The sequence below is a fragment of the Vanellus vanellus genome (assembly GCF_965231255.1).
Source record: "Vanellus vanellus genome assembly, chromosome: Z".
NCBI classification, from domain to species: Eukaryota; Metazoa; Chordata; class Aves; order Charadriiformes; family Charadriidae; genus Vanellus; species Vanellus vanellus.
In genome coordinates this window covers 78,489,447-78,512,336 of record NC_138908.1, presented here as the reverse complement: position 1 = coordinate 78,512,336, position 22,890 = coordinate 78,489,447, and the positions used below count along the sequence as shown (strand labels likewise).

Genomic DNA, 22,890 nt, shown 5'->3' with positions numbered 1-22,890 from the left:
AGCAGCCCTGAGGAGAGGGACTTGGGGGTGTTGGTGGATGAGAACCTCAACATGACTTGGCAATGTGCACTCGCAGCCCAGAAAGCCAACTGCATCCTGGGCTGCATCAGAAGAAGCATGGCCAGCAAGTTGAGGGAGGTAATTCTGCCCCTCTACTCTGCTCTGGTGAGACCCCACCCGGAGTACTGCATCCACCTCCGGAGCCCCCAACACAGGAAGGACACGGATGCGCTGGAGCGAGTCCAGAGGAGGGCCACAAAGATGATCAGAAGGCTGGAGCACCTCTCCTGTGGGGACAGGCTGAGAGGGCTGTTCAGCCTGGAGAAGGCTCCAGGGAGACCTTCTAGCAGCCTTCCAATACTTAAAGGGGGCCTACAGGAAAGCAGGGAGTGTAGTGATAGGATGAAGGGTAATGGATTTAAACTGAAAGAGGGTAGATTTGGATTCTACGTGGAGGACGCAGTGTGTGCACTGAGGTCAGTGTAGGGGCTGCAGTGTGTGCACTGAGGTGTGTGTAGGGGCTGCAGTGTGTAGGGGATGCAGCATGCGGGGCCTAGGGCTGCCCCAGGCAGCAGGGCAGGCAGGAGCTCTATGAGGGGGGTCACCTGGGGGCAGCGCCTGGGAAGGACGGTGTGTATGTTGGGGGGCGCACGTGGGGAAGGGGTCCTGCACACAGGTGTAAGGGACAAAAGGGGCCATATGACTGCTCACAGCCTTGCATGGACACATCTCAGTATTGCAGCAAGAGGCACCTTTGGGTCCCCCATCCCGCCTTGGTGGCTCAGCTGGTTCCTGCAGCTGAGCACCCAGGCCCTGGGGACCCTCAGCTGCTTTCAGGGGTGGGGGGAAGCATGCCCCCTACGGCAAGGTGCCAGCAGGAGTGCGGCTGTGTGAGGAGGGTTGGAGCAGCGGGTTTGGGGCAGGCACTGGGCTCGGCTGGCTCTGGGTGCTCCCTCCACCAGGTGCCGGGGGTGCCTGGGGCCGGTGGGCGAACAGGACGCCTGGGGAGCAAGAGCAAGGTGGTTAGGGCAAGGCCAGGGTTGGGGGCTCTGCATGCCAGCACCCCAAAGGAGCCTCTGCTCCAGCAAAGCACACCAACACCTTCCCGTGTGCCCAACAACATGCTCTGCAACCAGCCAACCCCCACACCCATCCAGAGACCCTCTGGGCACACCAGCGTCAGGGTGACCCCAAATCCAATCCCTCCCTGTAGGGCACTGTGGTGGGGGATGACCCCAGGTGCCTTTTTGCACTTCTCAGCCCAAGCCCATCCATCTGTCCATCCATCCATCCCTCACTTTGGCCCTTCATTGCTAGCTCCTGCTGGGGGACAATTTCCAGCATTGCTGACCCCCTCCTTCTCCTGCCCCCTCTCCCCAGGCCCTGCCACTTCATTACAATGGATTTTATAGTAAAGACATCAGATTGAAGGAAGGACTTGCTGGCCGGGCAGTGGCTATAAGTTATTGGATTTCCCGGACGCAATTACACAGGCCAAGCGGCCCTTCTATTTACCTGTGTAGACAACTCCATTTATTTCTATTGACATGTTGATACTGCTAATGCCGTTGGTGGACAGGTTCAATGCGGTCTCCTGTCTGTCATCTGGGGAAAGGAAATACCAATATGAGCGTTAACAGAAACAGAAACAAGAACCTGCCCAAGAGAGAGAAGTGGTGTTTCAGCCTCTCTGGGCATCCATGCTCTTCTCCAGTTGGTGCTGCTCCCTCCCGAGGTGCCAGGGGATGGGGTGACCCAAGCTGAGGTATTGCATCCTGCTACCTCGGTTGGAGATCTTGACATTCATGGGGAACTGGGAGGCCACGGCCAGGAGGTTATTCTGCAGTGTGTGTTGCACCAGCCGCTGCTGATCCTCCACTGCCAGGGCCACTTTCTTCTCCGGGGGCTCCCCCATCTCCAGCTTCCCCCGCAGCTGCTCCAGCACCGCTGCTTGTGAGGTGGCTGCTGCTTGGGCCGCTGCGAGGTGGTGACCGGCCAGTCCCACTGGGATAGCGATGCGTCCCGGCACTGCTGCTGCCAACATGCTGTCCTCTGCAATGACTGAGAGAGCTCAGTGGGTCCCCCCATCACCACCCCATCTCACCATCCCCAGCATTTGGACCACCTCCATCCCAGTAGCATGGGACAGGGAGAGCCACCACGCCCAGCATTTGGGCTTGGTCCTCATCCAAAACCAGGAGAAACAAACCTTTCTCAGTCCCAGAGATGGACTAAAAGGACAAAATTGTTCATATTTTCCCCAAGCAAAAAGGCAAGAGCAAACAGGGATCATCCCTGCTGCCAGAGTAATATCCATTCCAGGGGAGAGATGCCTGCCACGGGGCAGACATGGTCCTCACTCACCTTTCTTAACAGCATGCACTTGGCTGAGCTGGCTGCAGCTGTGTGTGGAGATGCCAAGAGCTGGCAGAGGCATTCTGGGGGAGCCCAGCAGGGTTGGGGTGCTGGCTGGTGAGTAGTTCAAGAGCGCTGTGCCAAAAGTCTGCCTCCGACCCTCCCGACGGTTGCTGTCAATAGCTGCTTGGAGCTCCCTGGGAGAGCTGAGAGCCCGCTTCTCACATTCATAGGGATACAGGTACTTCATGTATCTGCACGGGGAGAGAGCCAGGATGAGACGCAGCATCACGCACCTCCCAGCCAGCCCTGTGCTGAGCGGGAACAAGGGTGGGGATGGCACCTGGGAAGGGGCAGAGTCCTCCATCCCCCTTTGGGGCACTGCATGCCGCATGCCAGTGAGGGCTCTGGAACATCCAAGCCAGTGGGTGCCCCCCACCCGTTGTCATTGCCAGGCACTCACTGCGTGCGGAGGGTGAAGGCAGCGCTGGTGATGGAGGTAGGTAGGTTGAGGCCCTTTGTGATCTCCCGCCAGATCTTCTTGTTGATGACTTCAACCAGGCCACCCTTGTCCGTCACCAGTCGGTACAGTGTGTACAGGTCCAGTACTTGCTTGGCCATGATGGGGATGCGGTTCACAGGTGTCCCTTCCAGCCGTGCACGGAGGGGAGAGAAAAGGGTGTGGGGTGAGCCCAGGGGGACTCTTACTCCCTGGGGACACAGCCCCCAGCTTGTTCCCACCGCCACTGCAGGTACCAGCTGCTTCCTGAGTGGAAGACACATCTCTCTGCCCAGATGAGCACCTGTGGGCACAGGGGGTGCAGGCAGGACCCCAGGGTGCCTGGGAGAGTACCACCATGCCCATGAGTGGTGCAGATCCTGGCATGCTGGCGTAGGGTACCCAGCAATGGAGTTGGTAGGGCTGGATATGCTCTCAGCTGGGATGCGGGGGCACAGTGGGATGGGCAAAGGGCCTCCTCCAGAGCCCCTTTAGAGAGGGTCATCCCCCCACAACTCTTAGTGCTCCCTATACAGCATTTCCCTCCTAAATCTCTCAGAGCATCCTAGAAGGACTCTCTCTGTAAGCCCCTTTCAGAGCCCCAAAAAGAGATTTCCCCCCCCTAAACTTTACAGAAGGACTCACCCTGTAATCCTTTTTGAAGAAGGACTCCTCCCATAACCCTTCTGGAGGGACTCAACCTAAAACCTCACAATGGAGACATTCTGTCTCCTAAAAATCGCCCTCAGAGCCCCATAGAGAGGGATGTCCCTGTGAGTCCCTGGAGAGACTCCCCACCCCACAGATCCTCCCAGCAGCCCCTAACTGCTTAAAGGCCTTCAGTGCCCCCTCACCAAGAGACCTGACCCCAAATCCCCTTCAAGTGCTCCCAGTAGGGACCCTGACCCCTGGCCCTCCAGCATTATCCCCCACACGGGGCAAATGGACATGTGGTCACCAGGGTTCTGTGAGCCCAGCATGTACCAGCATGGTCCCGACAGCCACAGACTCTGGTTACAACCCCCTCCCCACTTTCCCAGGACCCTCAAATAGCCCCACAGCCTCGCTCTGCCCCATGGCACCTCGGAGCAATGGTGCAGGCAGTGGCTGGGGGCTGCAGTAGGGCAGAGGAGGGATGAGCATCCCATCTCATCCCATCCCATCCTGTCCTATCCCATCTCACCCATATTTATTCCTCCTGCAGGGTGGTGGGGCACAGGCGCAATCGGAAAGCCATCCATTTGGCTGGGGGAGGCTGTCACGGCCGCGCTCCGCACCTCAAACAAAGCCGTCACTCACCACCATCCTCTAGCATCCCTAATTTATGGCCCCGATATTGGCTCAGCTTCTTCACATAAGCCTGAAAAATGAGCTCTTTTTATTCCTTTACTGAGTTCATTTAACTTTTTTTTGTGTCTGTGTTGTTCGCCTGGTCAGGAAGGGGGGGAGTGGAGTTTATCCTCCTGGGAAAATGGCAGAGATATCGACTCGGTATCTGCTGGAGATCGCTTGCCAACTCTGCCTGGGGGCTACTAGCACTGGCCCCATCACTTCAGGGGGGGCCCGATTCTGGGGCTCCCCATCACCTGAACGTGCCAATGAGTTTGCGGGGTCTCAGCCCCTGATCAATGGCCCATTGACTTCTTTTCTATTCCTGCCCCCCCACCTAGCTGTTGCAGCTAATGAAATCGGCTTGCCATTAATCTCTGGGCCGCATGGGGCAGGATACTGGTGCCCGTCCTGCTAACAAAGGGACCTGTCTTCATCCCAGCAGAGTGATGGTCCCAGCCCTGGCCAGGGCAAGTAGCACAAAAGCCTGGGGATGTGATGTGGCCATTGTGGCACTGCAATTAGCTCTGATGGATTAATGGCCCTGTGTTATCAGCAGAGCCTGTGGCTCACCTAGGGCACAGGGGAGTCCTGTGGACCCCCAGCGAGCAAAAGCAGAAATGGCCCCTTACAACCCAGCTTGCCACTTTCAGGAGTGCCACGGAGATTGAGGGCACAGGCATGAGGTGCCCCACTGCCCGCACCCCATGTCTGATGGGGGTGATACCATCACCCCTATCTCATCCCTGCTCCCCCAGATCCCTTCCAGCAGTCAGCCCCCACGTGCCACTAGGCCTGGGTGCCCCTGCCCCATCCCACAGGGTCCCCAATGCTTCCCAAAGCAGGGCTGTCCCCAGCCCATATTTCAGCCTTGCTAATTTTCCACCTCACTGACAAATGCCCTGACAGACAGCCGGGGGGGAGGGGGGTGACAACACAGCCCCTTTCACTAGAGCTCACTTCAGGGGCATCAATTCCCCCCATCCCACTGCCTCTTCAGGGACACAGCCCTGTCCGTGTACCCTGGGGCGCCCCAGCAGCACCCGCGCTGGCTCATGGGTGCTGCTTCTCAGCCAGCTCCCCATGACCCCCGGAATGCTGTCCCTGCCCCGCAGCCCCCTGTCCCCTTTCTCTTTGCTACCTAGCTCCCAAATCCTCCACTCCTCCAACAGGCACGTGCACATCTGCATCCGCACACCCGCACTCACAGACCTGCACCCGTACACCCAGACCCGCACACCCGCCGTCCCTCCCCGGGAAGATGCCACCTGTTCGGACAAGGCGTGAGATGGAGGGGACAGGAGCGGGATGGCTGGACACGGATGAGAAGCAGCATTGGCAGGGAAGCATCCGGCTCGCTCCCTCCCTCCTCCCTGCACCACTAGGCGCTTGCTTAATTAGCCCCGGCCCCAATGGCGAGGGAGTTAATTAGCTCTGGAGAGAGAGATAATGAAGCCTCGGAACAGCCCATGAATCTTGCAGCTGATGGATGCTGGGGGGCCGAGGCAGTGCTGATGCTCCCATTCGCTCCCCACAGCCCTGCACCAGGGCTGGGGGGACTGGGGGGCACCCACGGGACAGCCCCCAGCCCCCCAGCCCCCCTCTGGCCGGGCTCCAGCGTGAGCCCCATGGCTGTGCCAGCCCCCTGCAGCACAGCCCTGAGTGAAACAAGTTTGTGGGGTCTCAGCCCGACCTGAAAGTCCATCACTGTTGCCCCACAGGCAGGTGGGCACCATCACCACCCTGCCCATGGGCACGGCTTGGGGGTGACTGCCCCTTTCTGCCCACCCTCGCCCCACATACGGCCAGCCCCGCTGCTCCTGCACCGCCACCCCCCCCACCACCCCCCAGCCTTTCTCCGTTAATTAGCTCGGCATTAACCTCTGCCTGGGGTTTACTGGCTATTGAGCGGCATGTTCATTAATCCACACACCGGCAAAAGGCTCTAATTAATACGGCCGGCCACACGCCCGCGCCCGGCAACTTTTAATTGTTGCAGGCCGGGCTGGGGAGGGCGAAGGTTAAAGCATTTATCGAGTCCCCAGGAGCTGGCTCGGCCCCCCATGCCGATAGCAAAGATTTCCGATGTGGCCAAGCCGGCTGGTGAGCCCTTAACCCCTGGGCGCCCGGTGCTGCCTGGACCCCTGACCCCACTCCCACGGCATCACCGGCATCACTAAGAGGTGCTGGTACCGGGCATCCTCACTGGGTACTGTGAATGGGGAGCGCTAACGGGCATCGCTAATTGGCATTCCTAATGGACACTGCCAAGGCCATCCCCATCAGGCAGCTCTAAAAGGCCGTGCAAACGGGCACTGCTAATGGGCATCATTAATGGGTTTTGCTAACGTTGTCACCAAGGGGTATGCTAACCGTCAGTCCCACCAGCATTGCTAGTGGTCATCCCTGCTGGGCATCGCTAATGGGCACGGCTAGCAGGCATCGGCAATGGGTACTGCCACCAGCCACATCTCAGGGGGTCCTGGGGAGCCCGTGGAGGGGGTCAGTCTGAGGCAATGGGGGCAAATCTTCTAAGTGTGAGTTTATTCACATGCACGTGTGTAGGAGATGTTGGGGGGAGGCCCTGTAGGACCTGCCTGAGGGGCTTGTAGAGACCTGCAGCAGCTCGGTGCCTGAGTGAACCATGTTGAGTCCCTCCAGGCAGCTGGGGCAGGGGTGCCAGTGGCTCCCACCCCAACCACCCACCTTTACCTCTCTTCTGCATGAAACTGAAGAGGTCATCCAGGAACTCCTTGCGTTTCGGGTCTTCATCCAGTTCATAGAGCTGGGGGCAGGAGAGAGAGGGTGTCAGTGCCGCAGGCACACACAGGTGCACAAGGCAGAGGGGGGCAGTGCCGGGGGCAGGACCCTGCCTGTGCCAGGACCCGGCACCACCCCCGGCCTCACGTGCCCGCTCTGCCAGCAGCGAGATGCTTTCCTTGCTTCAAGGACAGGACCCCCCTGGTGCACCCTCCATGCTGGCAGCACTGGGCTCTCCCTGTGCCTGGGGGCTGGCGTGGGCTTCCTACTCACCACTGACTATTTTGCACCCTCACTGCAGAGATGCTGCATCTGTGCCTCAGTTTCCCTGCCCCTTACCTCCCTAGGTGGAGGGATGGCAGTGTTTCAGCCTGGGAAGATGATGTCAGTGTAGACCCCGGGGCTCCAGGCAGGTCCCTGGGATGGGGATGCTCAGCCCTGCTCTGGCTCAGCAGCCTCCCAGCACTGCCCGGTGCCGGTGCTCACCAGGTCACAGCATGGAATCATCATTCTCATCTGCAGACACGCATCCACCCATGCAGCAGAGATGCTCCTGTTCCGGGGCAGGGCAAGCTGGCAGGACCACGGCACTGGGTGCTGGTGGGGGAGATGCAAGCACCAGTGCTGCCGGGGCTACCAACGACCTGATAAGCACGACCCGAGATGTGTCATTGTGAGACAGGGCCTGATCAATGGCCAAGGACAGTGTGAGGCACCTCCACAAAGGGACATGCTGCCAAATCCTCCTCCCTCAGCAGGGCACGGTGACCCCAAAGCCATCTTCCCTGGCTGGGCATGGGGACCCCAAATCCATCTTCCTTAGCTGTGCATGGGGACCAGGGCGTGAGTACGGCAGTGACACATCCCTGCAAGGCACAAGGACTTTCTACAGTGGCTGTGTGTGTGCAAAGCCAGATGTGTGTACAAAGCCAGATGTGCATGCACTGTGTGCAAGAGCACGAGCACAAAACAGCGGGTGCAGTGCTGTGTGTACCCCAATGCTTGCTGGTGCTCATGTGCCCCAGTAAGTTTGTGGGTGCACCGACATGTGTGCAAGCCGGTAACCGTGTGCGTGGTTGCACAGATGCACACATATGGCTGTGAAGATACCTATGTGTGTTGGTTGGATGTGGGTCTGGATGAATGGACACAACTCCCCAGGCTGAGCTGAGGGACGGCACCGGGAAGGTGAGCGCAGCCCCTACAAGAGGGACATGAAGTGCCGGCTCCGTGCGAAAGCCAGGGCTCGCCTGATTCCAGCACAGCGCCTGGGTGACCATGACAAATTGGAGCCCACCAGATCGATGGCCCAGCAGTAAAAGTCAGAGCACATGAAGGAAAAATTAGCACCAATCGAAGGCGCTATAGACACCAATTCCTCCCAGCGAGCCTGGTAAGAATTTAAAGCCATTGAAAAGAAACAAAACTCAGCAGCCCAGAATGGATTTCCAAAACATATACAAAGAAATGCAAGCTGGAAAACAAAGTCAGGCACAAAATAGAGTCGTTTAAAAAACAATTGTGCTGGGAAAGGCTGTTAAAAACTGATAGAAAGGGAGCACACCCCCCCTCCACAGAGCACATCATTCACCAGGCAGATAAAGGGAGCTGGGCTGCGGGGATGTGGGGATGGGGGGGATGCAGGGATGTGATGTGGACACATGAATGCAGGGATATGGGGATGCAGGGGTGAGGGGATGTGGGAACGTGGGGATGTGAGGGTGGGGGATGTGAGGGTGCAGGGACTTGGGGGACGTGCAGATGTGGGGATGCAGGGATGGTGGGACATGGGGACACACAGGGATGCGGGGATGCGGGGATGGTCCCACAGACACCCCACAGTTCCCATCACAAGACAGTCACATCTAACACAGTTCCTCATCTAACCCATGGGTGCCAGCTGCTGTCCCTTGTCTAAGAGATGGTTGCTAACTGCCTGTCCCTAACCTAGACTGTGGGTGCTACTGCCTGTCTCCCACCACACCATGGGTGCTGACTGCCCAGCTCCAAGCTGCTCCATGGTGCTCCATCCCTGTCCCTTCCTTGCCCTCTTGTTGTCTTATAGTTAAAATTTTAGCCAGTTTTGTTAGCATTAAAGTTAGTTAGGGCTGTTAACCATTGGCATTAGCTGAACTTTTGATATAGGGTCCTGAATATGACCATTTTGTTGTGTACTTGGCCAGATGGTCGGCCTTGGGGATGTTTCTTTACAAATGTCGGGATGATTAGTTAAGGGAGTTTTGAGACGTTCTCATGGATAATGAGGATTCTAATCTTGAGTCCGTATGTGAAAGAACTACTAATCAAGGAAAGCACGTATTATTGTCATTCTTGAAGTGAAACATCCTGGACTATACGAGCATACAGACCTTGACAGTGCTACTAACACACATGTATTGAAAAATTTAACCAACTTGTCAGAAAAGTGAAGGTTCTGAATGTCCTAAGCTGAACTTCCTTCAGTATAACACTAAAAATCATGCCCATAGGTCAAGAAGACCCCAACCCAAGTGAAGACTCTTTCCCTGAGCATGAGCAGTAGGTATAACTTGATTGTGAAATCATACATAAATTACTAACCAATCAAATAGAGATAGGTGGCACCAATATGATAGTGATATTGTAAAATGCGTATATAAACTGTGCGGACACTCCTGTTCAGTGTGAATGATTTGTAGAAATATTCCACCTTGCAACCTGGCCAGAATAAAGCAATGTCTCCTTTCTAAACATAGTCTCTGCGTTTCGGGAGAATCAGGATTTTGACCTTTTTTTACAGGTAACGAACACTCTGGGTACCACTTACCCATCCCCTTCCTTGCAGCAGGGTGCTGTTGGGGTGCCCTGACCCATGGGTGCCAGCACCCTGTCCCTCCCCTCCACCCTAGTGGAGACCTGCCCCACTCTGTGCCTCCTCTCCATCGCCTGCCCTTTCCCAGGAGCTCATCAAGCCATCGATTACGGTAACTAGGTCAGGCTCAGAGCAGAGCTCCAGGGGGGCTGCTTTGATTTCTGCCCCAGGAAGGCTGTGTGAGCCAGGCTTTGCCTTCGTCCCCCTGCCTGTCCCTGCCTGCGGCACAGCTTCGGCCCTCACTACTTCATACCGAGCCTGTTTCCAACCCCCTGCGATCTCCCGCCTTGTCAAAGTAGGAGCAAAGCCCTCCAAAACAACTGCTGCCTATCCTACAGCAAAGCAAAGCCACCACCTTCCTGGGGTGTCAGCCCAGGGGGTGGGATCCTGCACCCTGAGCTCAGCAGCACCCACAGCTCTGCGGGACTCCCGGGTGCTGCTCACGTTTCTGCTCCCACCAAGGCAGGCAGAATCCCACCTGGCGCGTGCCGCCACTGCCTCCAACCCCCGAAACAGGTGTGACCTCCAAGCATTGGGATCTATTTTTCCACCATTTATTAACCTCTAACCTTTTATCTGTGGGGCACCGAGATGCAAAAACACATTACATCAAACAGGGAGCAAAGGTCGGCTTTTAAGTGAAGATGAGAGCGGAGCCGAGTAACAGGGGACACATCGGGCATCTCATGAGATTTGGGGATGCTCAGGCTGGAGACGAGGTGGTTTTGGGGGATTCTTGCTGATGTGGGGGGGCAGGCTGCGTCCCAGCCAAGGCTGGCAATGGTGCCACAGGTTCACAAGGGTGCCATGGGATGGCACAGGTGGTGGTCTGCTACAGGCTCCAGGCATGGAGGGACCTACGCACACCCTGAGGACCCTTCCCTGGGGAAGGAGACAGCTCCATCCCCGACCCAGGGCACCTGGCCCTGGCACCCACCCTCTTCCTCATGCAGGGTGGGCACTGCAGTCCCCTCCCGCCTTGCTGGGGGACTGACCATCTAAGTGGCAGATGACAACCCCCCAGGGTCATACACAATCCCTGTGGACATTCACACACCTCACGTGGGTGTACACAACCCCGCACAGGCTGACACAACCCCACACGGGTGTACACGAGCCCAGGCAAGCATACACAACCCTACCCAGGCATGCACAACTCTGTACGGGCTCACACAACCCCACATGAGCGTGCATAACCTTGCGTGGGTACACTTGACCCCACATGAGTGTGCACAACCCCCCATGGGCACACACAACTCTGCACAAGCATGTGCACAATCCTGTACATGCACATGCACACGCATGTCCCCCCTGGGGCAGACACGAGCTTGCATGGGCATGTACAAACCTGCACGAGGATGCACAGCCCTGCACCAATGTGTACAACCCTGCACGGGCACACAGAACTTCACGTGAGTGTGCACAACCCTGTACACACACACACAACCTGCACAGGCACAAATCCCTACACAGGCACACATACAACCGTGTCTGGATATGCACAACGTCCTACAGGCACGCATAGCCCCAGGTGGGCAAGCACAACCCCAGGGGAGCACACATGACCTGTGATGGGTGCACACAACTCCGCACGAGGATGCACAACCCCATATGTGCATGCACAGCCCTGCACGGGCACGTACCCCAGATGTGCATGCACAACTCCAGCTGTGCAAGCACAATCCTGTATGGGCATGCACTACCCCAGATGGGCACACACAACCCAGAAGGGCACTCACAACCCCCGAAGGGCGTGCACAACGCCATACATGCATGCACAACACCATGCAGACAAGCACAACCCCAGATGGGCACACACAACCCCAAATTGGAACACAGCACCCCATATGGGCACGCGCAGCCCCATACCGGCAGGCACAACTCTAGACAGGCAGGCAGGGACAGCCCCAGATGGGCATGCACATCCCCAGACAGGCACACACACACCCCGGGTGGATACCCCCCACCCCGCCGGGTCACACATCACCCCAGCGCATCCCCCCACCCCGCACCTCGGAGCAGTCGGGCAGGCCTTGCCCGGGGGGCAGTTGTGCAATGTGAGCAGCGGCTCCTGCTTGCGGTGACCTATGAGCAAGGACCCTTTTAATCGTGTTTGTATTGATATAATTAGTAACTCATTTAACGCCATCGATGTAACTATATTCCTCTATAAACAGAAGTATTAAACTGTCAAGCCCGGGGATCGATATCCCACCGGAGCGCAGCACAGTTCTGCTCTGCCGACCTCGGGGACCCCATCCACAGTGCTTGCCCCCCCCCCCCAAATGCCATAGCACCCTCAGCACCCACCCCACCTCTGCCCATCACTGCCACCCGGGGGCTGGTGCAGGGCCAGAGCAGGGTGTCCTTGTCCCCACCCCACACTGGGTGCAGCTCTGGGGACCTCGCTCCCTCCTGTCATCCCATTGCCATGGCGACGTCTTTATTCCTTAAGGGATGGGGATAACGGGGCTTGTCAGGCAGGTTAAAGGTCAGTGGGTCGAACATGGTTTATTAAAGGGATGCGAATAGACCTTGTGCCTCCCCCTCCTCTTCACCACAATTAAATAACATTGTTAGCACCTCTCACTGACCCAGGAGATGCCACTCCTGGAGCTGGGAGGACTTGTAGGGCTGGAGCTGAGGTCCTTGGCACCCCTTAGCCCAGCTGATGCCCTAGATAGAGGAAGGATGCAGTGAGGTGCTAAGCCACCCCCCCAGCCATCTCCAGGCTGCTCTGCCTCAGCGAGCGACCCCCATGGACCCCCCAGGGCCCTGCTGCCAAGGGAAGCGACAGCAGCAGGACCCCCCGCAGCCCCTGCTCGGCTGCCACCTCCTGCTGGCAGCAAGAGCTCAGATCAGCAACCAGGATTTAATCCACTTAATAGAAGTTGTATCGATCCCAGACCCTGCTCGGCTCCCCCCTGCCTCACGTTCCGTGTTGTCCCCCTCCTCAACCCCGAGCCGCTTAATATGCACTGCATTGATTAGCCGCGCTGCTAATTTTTCCATCTGGCCGCTGTTCACGCAGGGAGCTCGGGCGATGCTCATCCCCGTGCACCCCCCCAGCCCCCTGGGGTGCAGGTGCACACCATGGGTGGCTGACTGCTGGCAGGCTGTTTTGGGGTCCTTGCCACACCTCCAGAGCATCGCTGTTGCCTCTAAGCTGGGCATCCCTGGACCCTTCCCAGGGAGATGGTGGATGGATAAGCACTCGGAAACTGGGGTGTCCCCGTGTCCTGATGGCATGGTGGGGGGGCAGGAAAGCTGTCAGTGCCTCAGTTTACTCTTCAGGCTTAGAACCACAGGAACTGGCTATTCCCAATTGATGTACAGTCCTGTGCACCCTGGGGTGCAGGGACCTCAACAGTGTCCATGGTCAGAGCCTCCCCAGTGTCCCCCCAGCCATGGGGCACACACAAAGGAGGCGAGGGCTCGCAGATCCATCCCCCTCAGTCCCTGTTGCCAGAGCTGGGGGGCAGTTCACTCCCCGCCGGGCACAAACCACCCCCTGACCTTGCGAGCCAACACTCACCTCTGCCACCAGTCGTTAATAAGTTAATGGTTATGGGATGGCTTTGCCCAGACGCCGGCTGCATTCTAAGGTGCTGCCGGCTCTGGAAGGAGAGGGGGCTGCTCCCCTTACCCCATAGCCCTGATGGGCGCCGGGGTGATCGCTCACCCCAACATCCCCAGCCTCCGCTGTCACCCCACCGGTGTGGCCAGGCAACCCCATCCAGAGCCCACTCCCAGTGCTGCGGCTCCCCCCTCAAAGTCTTTCATCATGCTTAATATTTAACGGTGCTTTATAGAGCAGCAGGTTTAATCAGCGCTGATAATGCGGCAGATCCAGCAGGTCATTAAAACCCCGCTCCCTACATCGGCAGGCACCGCCGCTCCCGGGAGAGCTGCCTGCTGCAAACATTAACCCGGCTTCGCGCAAGGTGAGGGACTGTTTGCTGGCGGCACTGGCCTTGGGACAGCAGCCCCCCATCCCACTGCCACATCCTGGGGTGAAGGAGGGGCTCACAGGATCCCCAGCCTCCTCCTCAATCTGTTTTACGGGAGGGGAAACTGAGGCACGGGGCGCTGGCATGGCTCCCCCAAGGGCTGGAGTTGGAGGAAATGTGCTGTGTGGTGCCACCGCGGGCACCGTCTGTGGCCCCGACCCGCCATCCTACATCCATCTGTCTGGGGGCTGCGGCGCGGGGCGGGGGGGAGTCTGGCTCCTGGTAAGCGCGCGTCCCCCACGCTCGGCCCCTTGTTACTCTTTCATGGCTGAGCAGGCAGGGAGTCAATGAGGGGATTTGTTCGGGTTAACCTCCCTGACCTGCCGGCACTTGCCACGCTGCTGCTTCCCCCTCCATCCTTGCTTTCCTCTCCATCCTTGCCATCCTCCCCCTCCATCCCTGCCTCCCCCTCCATCCTTGCTTTCCTCTCCATCCCTGCCTCCCCCTCCATCCTTGCTTTCCTCTCCATCCCTGCCTCCCCCTCCATCCTTGCTTTCCTCTCCATCCCTGCCTCCTGCTTCATCCCTCCCGGGGCGACTGGAGCTGAGGCACCCCTCTCTAATGCTGGCACCACCCCAGGTGTCCCCCAAGAAACACCTGCTATCTGTGCATAGGTGTGCACACGGGTGGGTCTGTGCATGCACACACCCGCTATAAGGCTGGACGACTATGGAGGTGCACACCGGGGAGGATGTGCACACATCTGGGATGTGCGTTGGGTGCTCGGCGACCCCACTCCCCATCACTTCCAGCCCTATCCCCTTCCTCTGGCCGCTTTGAAGGGCTGATGGGGGAGGAAGGGCTGGTGGCACCCCCCCGCACCAGAGACCCCGTCCCATGCCACTGCTGCCGGGAGAGCCGTGCGCCTGAGCAGAAAGGGCGTCTGGGGCTGGTGCTCGCTCCCACCCCGCCACCGGACATGGGATGTGGTCACTGGACCCAGGACGGAGCAGCTGCAAGCTGCAGTCCACAGCGGGGAAACATGTGGCATCCCCCATGTGTGTGCTGTGCCCCAGGGGATGGGTCTCTACAGCCCCCATGGACAATGCCCAGCGTGTTCACCCTGTGCACGCCCACCCAGCGCACCCCCACCCGCACACTCTCACAGCTTGCTCTGCACACGCACGCATTGTGTGTAGGCTCTCCTTGCACACACTCACCCCCAGACATGCTCTCCTTGGGCAAACACTCCCTCCCCGCCCCATGCACATTCACACAGCCCCTATATGTGGTGTCCCTCTGCACACACAACTCCCTCTGCACGCTCATGCATCCCTATACACTCTGTGCACATCCGCACACCCCATGCACACTCACACACCCCCTATACCCACTCTCCTTTTGCACATGTATTCTGTGCACACTCACACATCCCCTACACACTCTCCCTGTGCACACATACACACCTGTGGTGCATGCTCACACATCCCCTATGCATTCACCCCGTGCCCACACACACATCCTGTGCACACTCATGCAACCCCTATACACGCTTTCCCTGCACACCCCTCCCACACCTTGTGCATGCTTGTGCATTCCCTATACACTGTCTCCCTGGTGCACACTCGTGCACCCCCTATACATGCTCTCCCCTGTGGACATCAACCCCCACACACACCTGAGCTCACTCTCACACCCCCACACAGCAGCAAGCCCCCAAGGGCACCCCAGTGGGACCAGACCTCACCTCCCCGGGGCCATATCCCCCCTCCCTGACGCAGTCCTGCCCAGCCTGCTGCCTGCACAGGGGATTTACCTCCATTATTAACCCAATTAGTGGATTAACAGAGGCCCAAGTTGGCGCCGGGGGGTCCATCCCCCCCAAACTCCCCACTCGCATCTGGTTCCGGGGAGGGAGCTGGGGGCAGCTGTGGGGTCAGGGCTCCTGCCAGCACTCCTCTCCTGCCTGCAGCACCTTTATTCTCACACCCTTGATTAGTTTTTACACCTCTTCTTTAGAGCCCCCAATCCCAAGCCCTTGGGACCTCCTTGGTTGGGAGATGGTGTCGCGGCAGCTGCTGAGGCTCTCAGCATCCCCCAGACTACAGTGGGGTTGGGAAGGGCCCTGGGGGGCAGCAGGGGGAGGAGGGAGCTGGCGGCCACCAGGACTGCTCAGCACTGTGGTCTGGGACAAGGAGGAGGCACAGGGGCATTTGTGGAGAAGGCCTCAGCCCCCAAACCCTGCCCCAAACACCCATAGGTCCATACGGCTCCATACATGGAGACACTGGTCCACGCATGAGCAGGAGTGCCCATACATGCTCGGACACTACACATGTCCCTATACATACACAGGGGTGTGTTCAGACATGTGAGCACACCATGTGCATGTGGGCACACACACAGTGCCATACACACCCCTACACACACACATATGGGTCCATACCCACCTAGGCACTCATATAGGTCCATAAATATGTACCAGCGCTCACACGGGTTCATACACGCTTGGGCTCTTACATGGATCCGTACACACACATAGGGTCTCCCAGGGATTCCTACACACATGGGCACTCATATGGGTCCACACGCACGCATCAGCGCACATACGAGTTCAGACACCCACGTGTATACCCCTACACTTATACGGGCATTTATATGGATCCGTACACTCACATTGGTCCATATGCACACACACACATGCAGAACACCTCCACACGCACTGCTAGCTGTACCCCTGCAGCCCCCCGCTCCTGCCCTGTGCCCCCACACTCGTGCCAGAGCTGCCAGACCTGCCGGAGCTGCTGCTGCCAGGGATTAGCGTGCCGACCCTTGCCGCCTCCCGGCTGCAGGTGGTCCCAGCCCCCAGGGCAGAGCTCTGCCTGCAGGTTTGCCGGGGAGAAGTCTCCAGGCAGCCGCGGCCAAGAGCAAACACCACGTCCATCCGTCCCCACCCCTGCTGCAGTGTAACCAGAGACCCTCTAATTTAGCCCCGGGAGCCCTGCGGTTGTTATTCCTGCACCTGGGGTAAAGACGCGCTGGAGGCAAGGGCTGGGGCAGGGAGACCACCTCCCTCTCCCCAGGATTCGCCTCCTGAGCTGCCTCTGTCTCCTCAACCCTGCAGGTGAAAGCAATGGGGACAGAGGCAGGAGGGCTAGCACTGCACAGCCCCGCCACCCCATTCTGGGATGACCCCGAGGCATGGGAAGGGGAACTGATGGACCAGGATGTCCATGGTAGGGAGGGCTGCAGACAACTTGGAGTGCTTTCCTCCAGGCTTTGAGATGTAAGCACATCCATTCATGGCTGGTGAGCCCCCCCAAAATGCATGGAAAGGGTAAGTGGGTGCAAGAGGCGACTGCTGGCAGCAGGGACAGATGGGGCAGGAGCAGCTCCACAGTGGGAGGAGGAATAGCCGCACCAGGGATGGCTGAGGATGATGGCAAACAGCTGCTGGCAAAGCAAGCCATCCCTGAATTAACTGCTGGGGCTACCAGACACCTCAGAGTCCCCAAAGGGCTGTTTGGTGCTGGGCCCCCCCAGCTGCTCCCGGGCAGGGAGGAAGGAGCTTTGGGAGGTCCTGGTCCCCCCAGCCACAACCTAACAGGTCTGAACGCGCTGGCGGGGTCCTGGCAGGGAGGGCATCCTGTCACCACCTCCTGGCAGGGAGGGCATCCTCCTGCCAGCAAACCCTCTGCAGTCGGAGAGCTGGGCACAAAACCCAGATGTTTGAGTCCCTCCTGCCGGGGGCCTTCCCATGGTGCCATCTCCAGGAAGAGCCAGGGGATGGAGAGGTAAGCCCCGGGTATTGGTGTTGCCCTTTTACCTCTTGGAGGAAACCAGGGCACACACCTCCATGTTTATGCGTGAGTCCTTGGGGGGGCAAAAACTCAATTCATGGGGCTGAGTGAGCACCAGCAATGCTAGGCTCTTTCTAGCTCTCTCCAAGTGGAACACATGATGCAGCACCGCATCATCACAACTTGGTGGCATCCCCATGTAGAAAGGCAGGGCTCATGGCCAGTGCATAGCCAGACCCTGCTTGGAGCCCCCCGCCCCAGGGCCGGGGCTGCTTTGCAGCGTTGGGTGCGGGAGACCTTCTGGACCTTTGCCCAGGTCCCTACCCATGTGTCCTTATCAAGTGTACATAGACCGGCGCCGGGGCCTGATGCAAGAGGCAGGGGTGAGGGGGTCTCACAACCCGGTAACATCAGAGTGGCCCTCCCAGATCAGAGCAAAGGTCCCACCAGCCCCCTCAAACTGGCGCCCTGGGAAATGTATAAAAACAGGGCAAATACATGGGATATTTCCCCCAAAAGCTCCACCTGGCGAAGCAGCCTTTGCCTATTAACCCTCAATGGGTTTCTCTACCGCGACCTCATCCTCTGCTCTCGTTTTTTAGCATCACCCCCTGAGGCTGGTCCTGCACGTCCCTCCCACCTCATCCCCATCAGGGCCACCTCCTAGCGGTGGAGAGCCAGGGAAATGGCTCCTGCCCACCCTCCGCAAACCAGTCTGGATTTTGTGGTCACCCAGGAGGATGACAGCAGGGACAGACCCTGAGACCTGTCCTAGGTGATGCCATCTGTGGCATGCTGGTATGGGGCAGCTTCAAGCAGGGGGGTCCCGGTAGGAAACACAGCCTCAGCCACCACGGGGTCTCTCCCTGGTTCCAGTACCCCCACGCCCACACTGCCAGTGCCCTGGCAGCTTGCGAGCAGGCACACGCCATCCTCTGTGCCCCACAGCATCACAGCCCAGCCCCATGGAAACCTCTGAAAGCCGGAGCACGGCCACCCTCCCCACTCAGCCCCTGCCGAGAGTGGAGAACCTGTTCCCCAGGCTGGGTGAGGCACAGCACTGCAGCCTGGGGAGGGCCCGGAGGGACACGTCCCTCCCAGGCAGGGGTATGTCCCCTCCCAGGCAGGGGCACATCCCCTCCCGGGTGATCACAGGGGAGGGACAGGAGGGACAGCCACCCTGCAGACCCCAAGGCAAGCCAGCGCTGCAGCCTGCCCCAAACTGCCACCCCATACTGGGCAGCACCACGCAAAGGCAGGGCAGGGCTGGTCCTAATAACTCGTTTCCCCTCTCCCTTTCTCATCCCGTATAAGCCACCCAAAGGCAATCAGCCCCCTTGTCTCTGCGCACCCAGGGGGCACTGAATGTAAGGGACATCCCACTGTCCCCTGGGCTGGCTGAGACATGCCACCAGGTGGGAAACCCACGTGTGGATCTCTGGAGCAGGGATTCATCACCTTTCCAAGCAGGGTTGGCGAAAAAAGAGAGCAAGCAAGGAAGGAGCGAGCTCTCACCCCGGGAAGCGATAGCAGGATCTATGCCCCCACACCGACCTCCCCTGCAGTCCATCTCCCGATATTCACACCACGCTGCCGGCTTTGCTCCTGCTGCGCACGGGGAGCTCCAGTCAGGGGCAGGGCGTGAGGCTGAAGGACGAGAAATGCCGGGGATGCTTTCTCTGTGTAAAGCCTCCCCAGGCCCGGGAGGGAGGAGCCGCTTCCCACCTCCCGGCTGACCCTGGGAACCGGACAGTCAGCCTTTTTCTGCACAGCAGGGTGTAACGTAACACTTCCCGGACGAGATATTTGGCCTATGCAGCTCACCCACCCCGGCCATCCCTGGGTTGCTTTCGAGGCAGTGTCCGGCGCTGGCAGCCTCCCCAGGCATGGCCGCGGGGCACATGCTGCCTGCACCCTGCCTGTACCCATACCTGCTGCTTTGCAGGCAGGTGCCCAGGGGACTGAGCCCTGGCCCCCCTGAATAACACCACGTTGTGCAGTCTTGAAACAGAAAAGGCAGTGGCATGGCCTCACGGCACCCAAAAGTAAGGTCCCTGCTGCTGTCTCCATCCCCTCTTATCAGAGCCACTGTGGATGAGCCAGTAAGTCCCCTCATCCCACTGTCCCCTGAGAAACGCCATCCTAAAAAAAACACATACCAGCTATACCGGGACATCTCTGCCTGCTCCGTCCCCTTGCCGCATCCTCCCTGTCACCCACCCTGCCACCAGTGGCATCCCTCTCTCCCCCCACCAATGAAGCTGAGCACATGGGGAGCGCAGACCTGACCTGGCATTGCATGGGTGTCCACACTCACACTTACGCTCACACCTGTGCAGAGTGGCACCTGCCGCACTGGGCGATCCCAACCCAGGGTGGATGGGATCGCCACATGCTAAATACTGAAAAGCCTTTCCTCCACACTATATACAAGTCCCAGGAGCCCTGTCCCTGCACCAGATCTCCATGGCACAGGGGTATCCCCATATGCCCACCAGGAGTGAGGTGACAGGATTGACGCGCTGGTCCCTCCAGCCAATGTAGGAAATCAATGAGCCGCATTGACCAGATGTAATACACCCTGGCCCTTGTGGAGACATGGGGGAGGCTTGGCTCCATGGCCCGCCAGCTCCTTGAGGTGGCCATGCACCAGAGCCCTCGCTCTTGTCCATTTCCACAAAACCTCCGTGGACAGGGATCACCCCATTTCACCCACCACAGGAAGCATCAGTGATGCAGCCTGCATGGGTCAGGACAGGCACAGGGAGGTGCCTGGACACTGGGCACCTTGCCATGCTGCAGGGCCTGGGGATGGGCACAGGGAACATGAGGGAGCTGGGGGACATGAGGCAGGAGTAGGATGGAGCTTGGTGTTGGGGGCAGGAGGATGGGGAATACATGAGGATGACTGTTGGGGTGGGAGAGGGTTCGGGGACAGGGACAGTGAGGAGCGTTCAGTGGGTACCCATTTGGGACAGGACGGGGCTCTGTGCCACGGTGCTGGGTTGCACTGGCTGTGCTTGCCTGAGATGTGGTTTGGGAGCAGTGGAGGGAAGGGGAAGGATTGGGGGGGGGGTCCCATTTAGGGTGGTATGGTGATAATGTCTGGGGGATAATGGGGGTACTGGGAATTTCTGCTTGGGGTGGGACTGGGATGGAGCTTGGGGCAGTGGGGTTCCCCATCTAGGGCGGAATGCAGACGGCATTTGGGGGCAGCAGGGGGCATAAGTGGTGTCCATTCAGGGAGGGCTGAACCCCGAGTTTGGGGCTGTGGGGGGACACTAGTGATGCCCGCCTGTGGCGGCCGGTGATGGTGCCGATGTGCCTGTGCAGTGGATGCCTCCTACCTGCTTGAACTGCTCCTCGTAGGTCCACTCGTGGTACGAGGGGGGCGGCGGACCGCGGGGCTCCCCTTCTTCCTCCTCTTCCTCTTCTTCCTCCTCTTCCTCCCCCGTGGTGGGGGGCGGTGGGCGCGGGACGGGGTTCGGACGGTGTCGGGGAGCAGCGGGCAGCGGCCCGGGGCCGGAACCGGGCTCGGCCAGGGACCGTCGGGGAGCGCCGTCGGCGCCGCGGGCTAGGCGGGCCGCCTGCTGCCGCTGCAGGCTCTCCATCACCGCTGCCAAGCGCAGCCCCCCCGTTGGCCCCGGTCCTCGAGGCGGGGCGGCCGGCTGCGGGCACAGGGCACGGCCTCAGCGCCGCCGCCGCCGCCGGAGGAGGAGGAGGGAGCAGGAGAAGCAGCGCTCCCCCACTCCACCCGCTCTTCCCCCAGCTCCCGGGGGCCCTACTCAAAAGTTGGCCGCGGAGCCGCCGCTGCACCGGGCGCGGCACCCGCTTGCCGGAGGGGCTGCCTCCCCCGCCGGGACCACCCGGCACCCTCCCCGCTCCCACCCGGCACTCTGCCCTACCGGGAACCCGGTGCTCCGGGACCTCATCACCGCTCCTCCGGAGGACGTCCGTCCCGTCTCCTCCCCCCCCCCCCCTCCTCCCCTCCCCGCCCGCTCCCACCGGGGACAGGTCCGACCCGGGACGCCCGTCGCTGTCTTGCGGGGAGCCCCCCTCCTCGGTCCGCTGGGGACCGCGTCCTGCTGGGACCCCCCCCCGTCCCACTTCCACCGGGAACCGCGTCTTAGCGGGGACCCCCTCCCCGGTCTCACCGGAGACCTCCGCCCCGACGGTCCCACCGGGGACCGCCTCCTACCGAGCCCCCCACCCCGACCCCGCCAAGGACCCCGTCCCCGTCCCGCCAGACATCCCCCCTCGGTCCCACTGGGCACCCCGTCTTCCCGGGACCCTCCTCCCGCTCCCACCGGGACCCCCCATCCCGCTCCCTGTCCCACCCAGTCCCACCGGGGGTGCCCCCACCCCGCTTCCACCGTGCTCCCCCCGCGCTACCGGGGCCCCTCCGCCCCGTCCCGTCGCGGTGCGGCCGCGCCGGCCCTCACCAGGGCGCGTTTGGCCGCCAGGCTGGGGTTTTCCACCATGCCGCCGGCTTCAAGCGCCGCCCGGGGCTCGCCCCGCCGTCCCGGGGGGCACGGCCGGCTGCTCCGCCCGGTCCCGGCCCGCCGCTCACATGGCGCCGCGCCCGCCGATATTTCTTTTATTCCGCAGCAGATGAGGGTGGGTGGGATTTTTCCCTCTTTTCTTTCTTTCTCTCTTTCTTGCCTTTTTTTTTTACCCTTTTTTTTCTTACCTTTTTTTTTTTTTTTTTTTTTTTTTTTTTTTGCAACAAGTGGCAGGCAGGCAGCAACACCCCTCCCCGCTCCCATTTGCTAGCGCACGCCAAGGGAGTCATCCGGGGAGGGCCGGGCTTGCGGCAGCCCCGGGGGATCGCCCCGGGACCGGCCCGCCGAGAGCCGGCCCTGAGCGGGGCCGGGGGAGGGGATGGGGCCGGTGGGCGCAGGGGGCTGGGCGGGCCGCAGTGTGTGTGTGTGTGTGTGTACATGCATGGGGGTGCTAGGAGAAGGGGGTGCATAGTGGGGTGTGCGGAGGGTCCAGGTATGCATACATATATGTGTGGGGAGAGGAGAGCGTATAGGAGGGGTGTGCAAGGGGTCTGTGCATCCGTGCAAGCGGGTGCTGTACCCATTGCACACAAATACAGAGGGTCTGTATATGTATACAGGTATCTATATCTATATCTAGATACCTGTGTGTGCTGGGAGAAGGTAGTGCATTGTGTGAATGTGCGCGTTTGTGCAGTCAGTCTGTGCTCACGTGCGTATGTGTGTGCACGCCCGGGGCGAGCTGATCGTGCACCGCATGTGTGCATGCAGAGTGTCTAAGCACGCGGGAGTGTGTGCACACTGGGAGAGGTGAGCACACTGCATGTGTGTGTGTGTGTGCAGG

At 59.7% G+C, this 22,890-nt stretch overlaps 1 protein-coding gene across 1 annotated transcript; it reads right to left on the bottom strand.

Moving 5' to 3' along the window:
• Positions 1-735: 735 nt before the first annotated feature.
• Positions 736-22,025, bottom strand: ARID3C (AT-rich interaction domain 3C; the record flags this gene model as incomplete). The annotated part of the gene is made up of 8 exons (XM_082497751.1): positions 736-1,001; positions 1,516-1,605; positions 1,783-2,052; positions 2,365-2,609; positions 2,819-3,002; positions 6,896-6,968; positions 20,892-21,212; positions 21,987-22,025. The coding sequence occupies 8 exons, from the start codon at positions 22,023-22,025 to the stop codon at positions 859-861; spliced, it is 1,365 nt and encodes a 454-aa protein (XP_082353877.1). The 3' UTR covers positions 736-858.
• Positions 22,026-22,890: the final 865 nt, after the last annotated feature.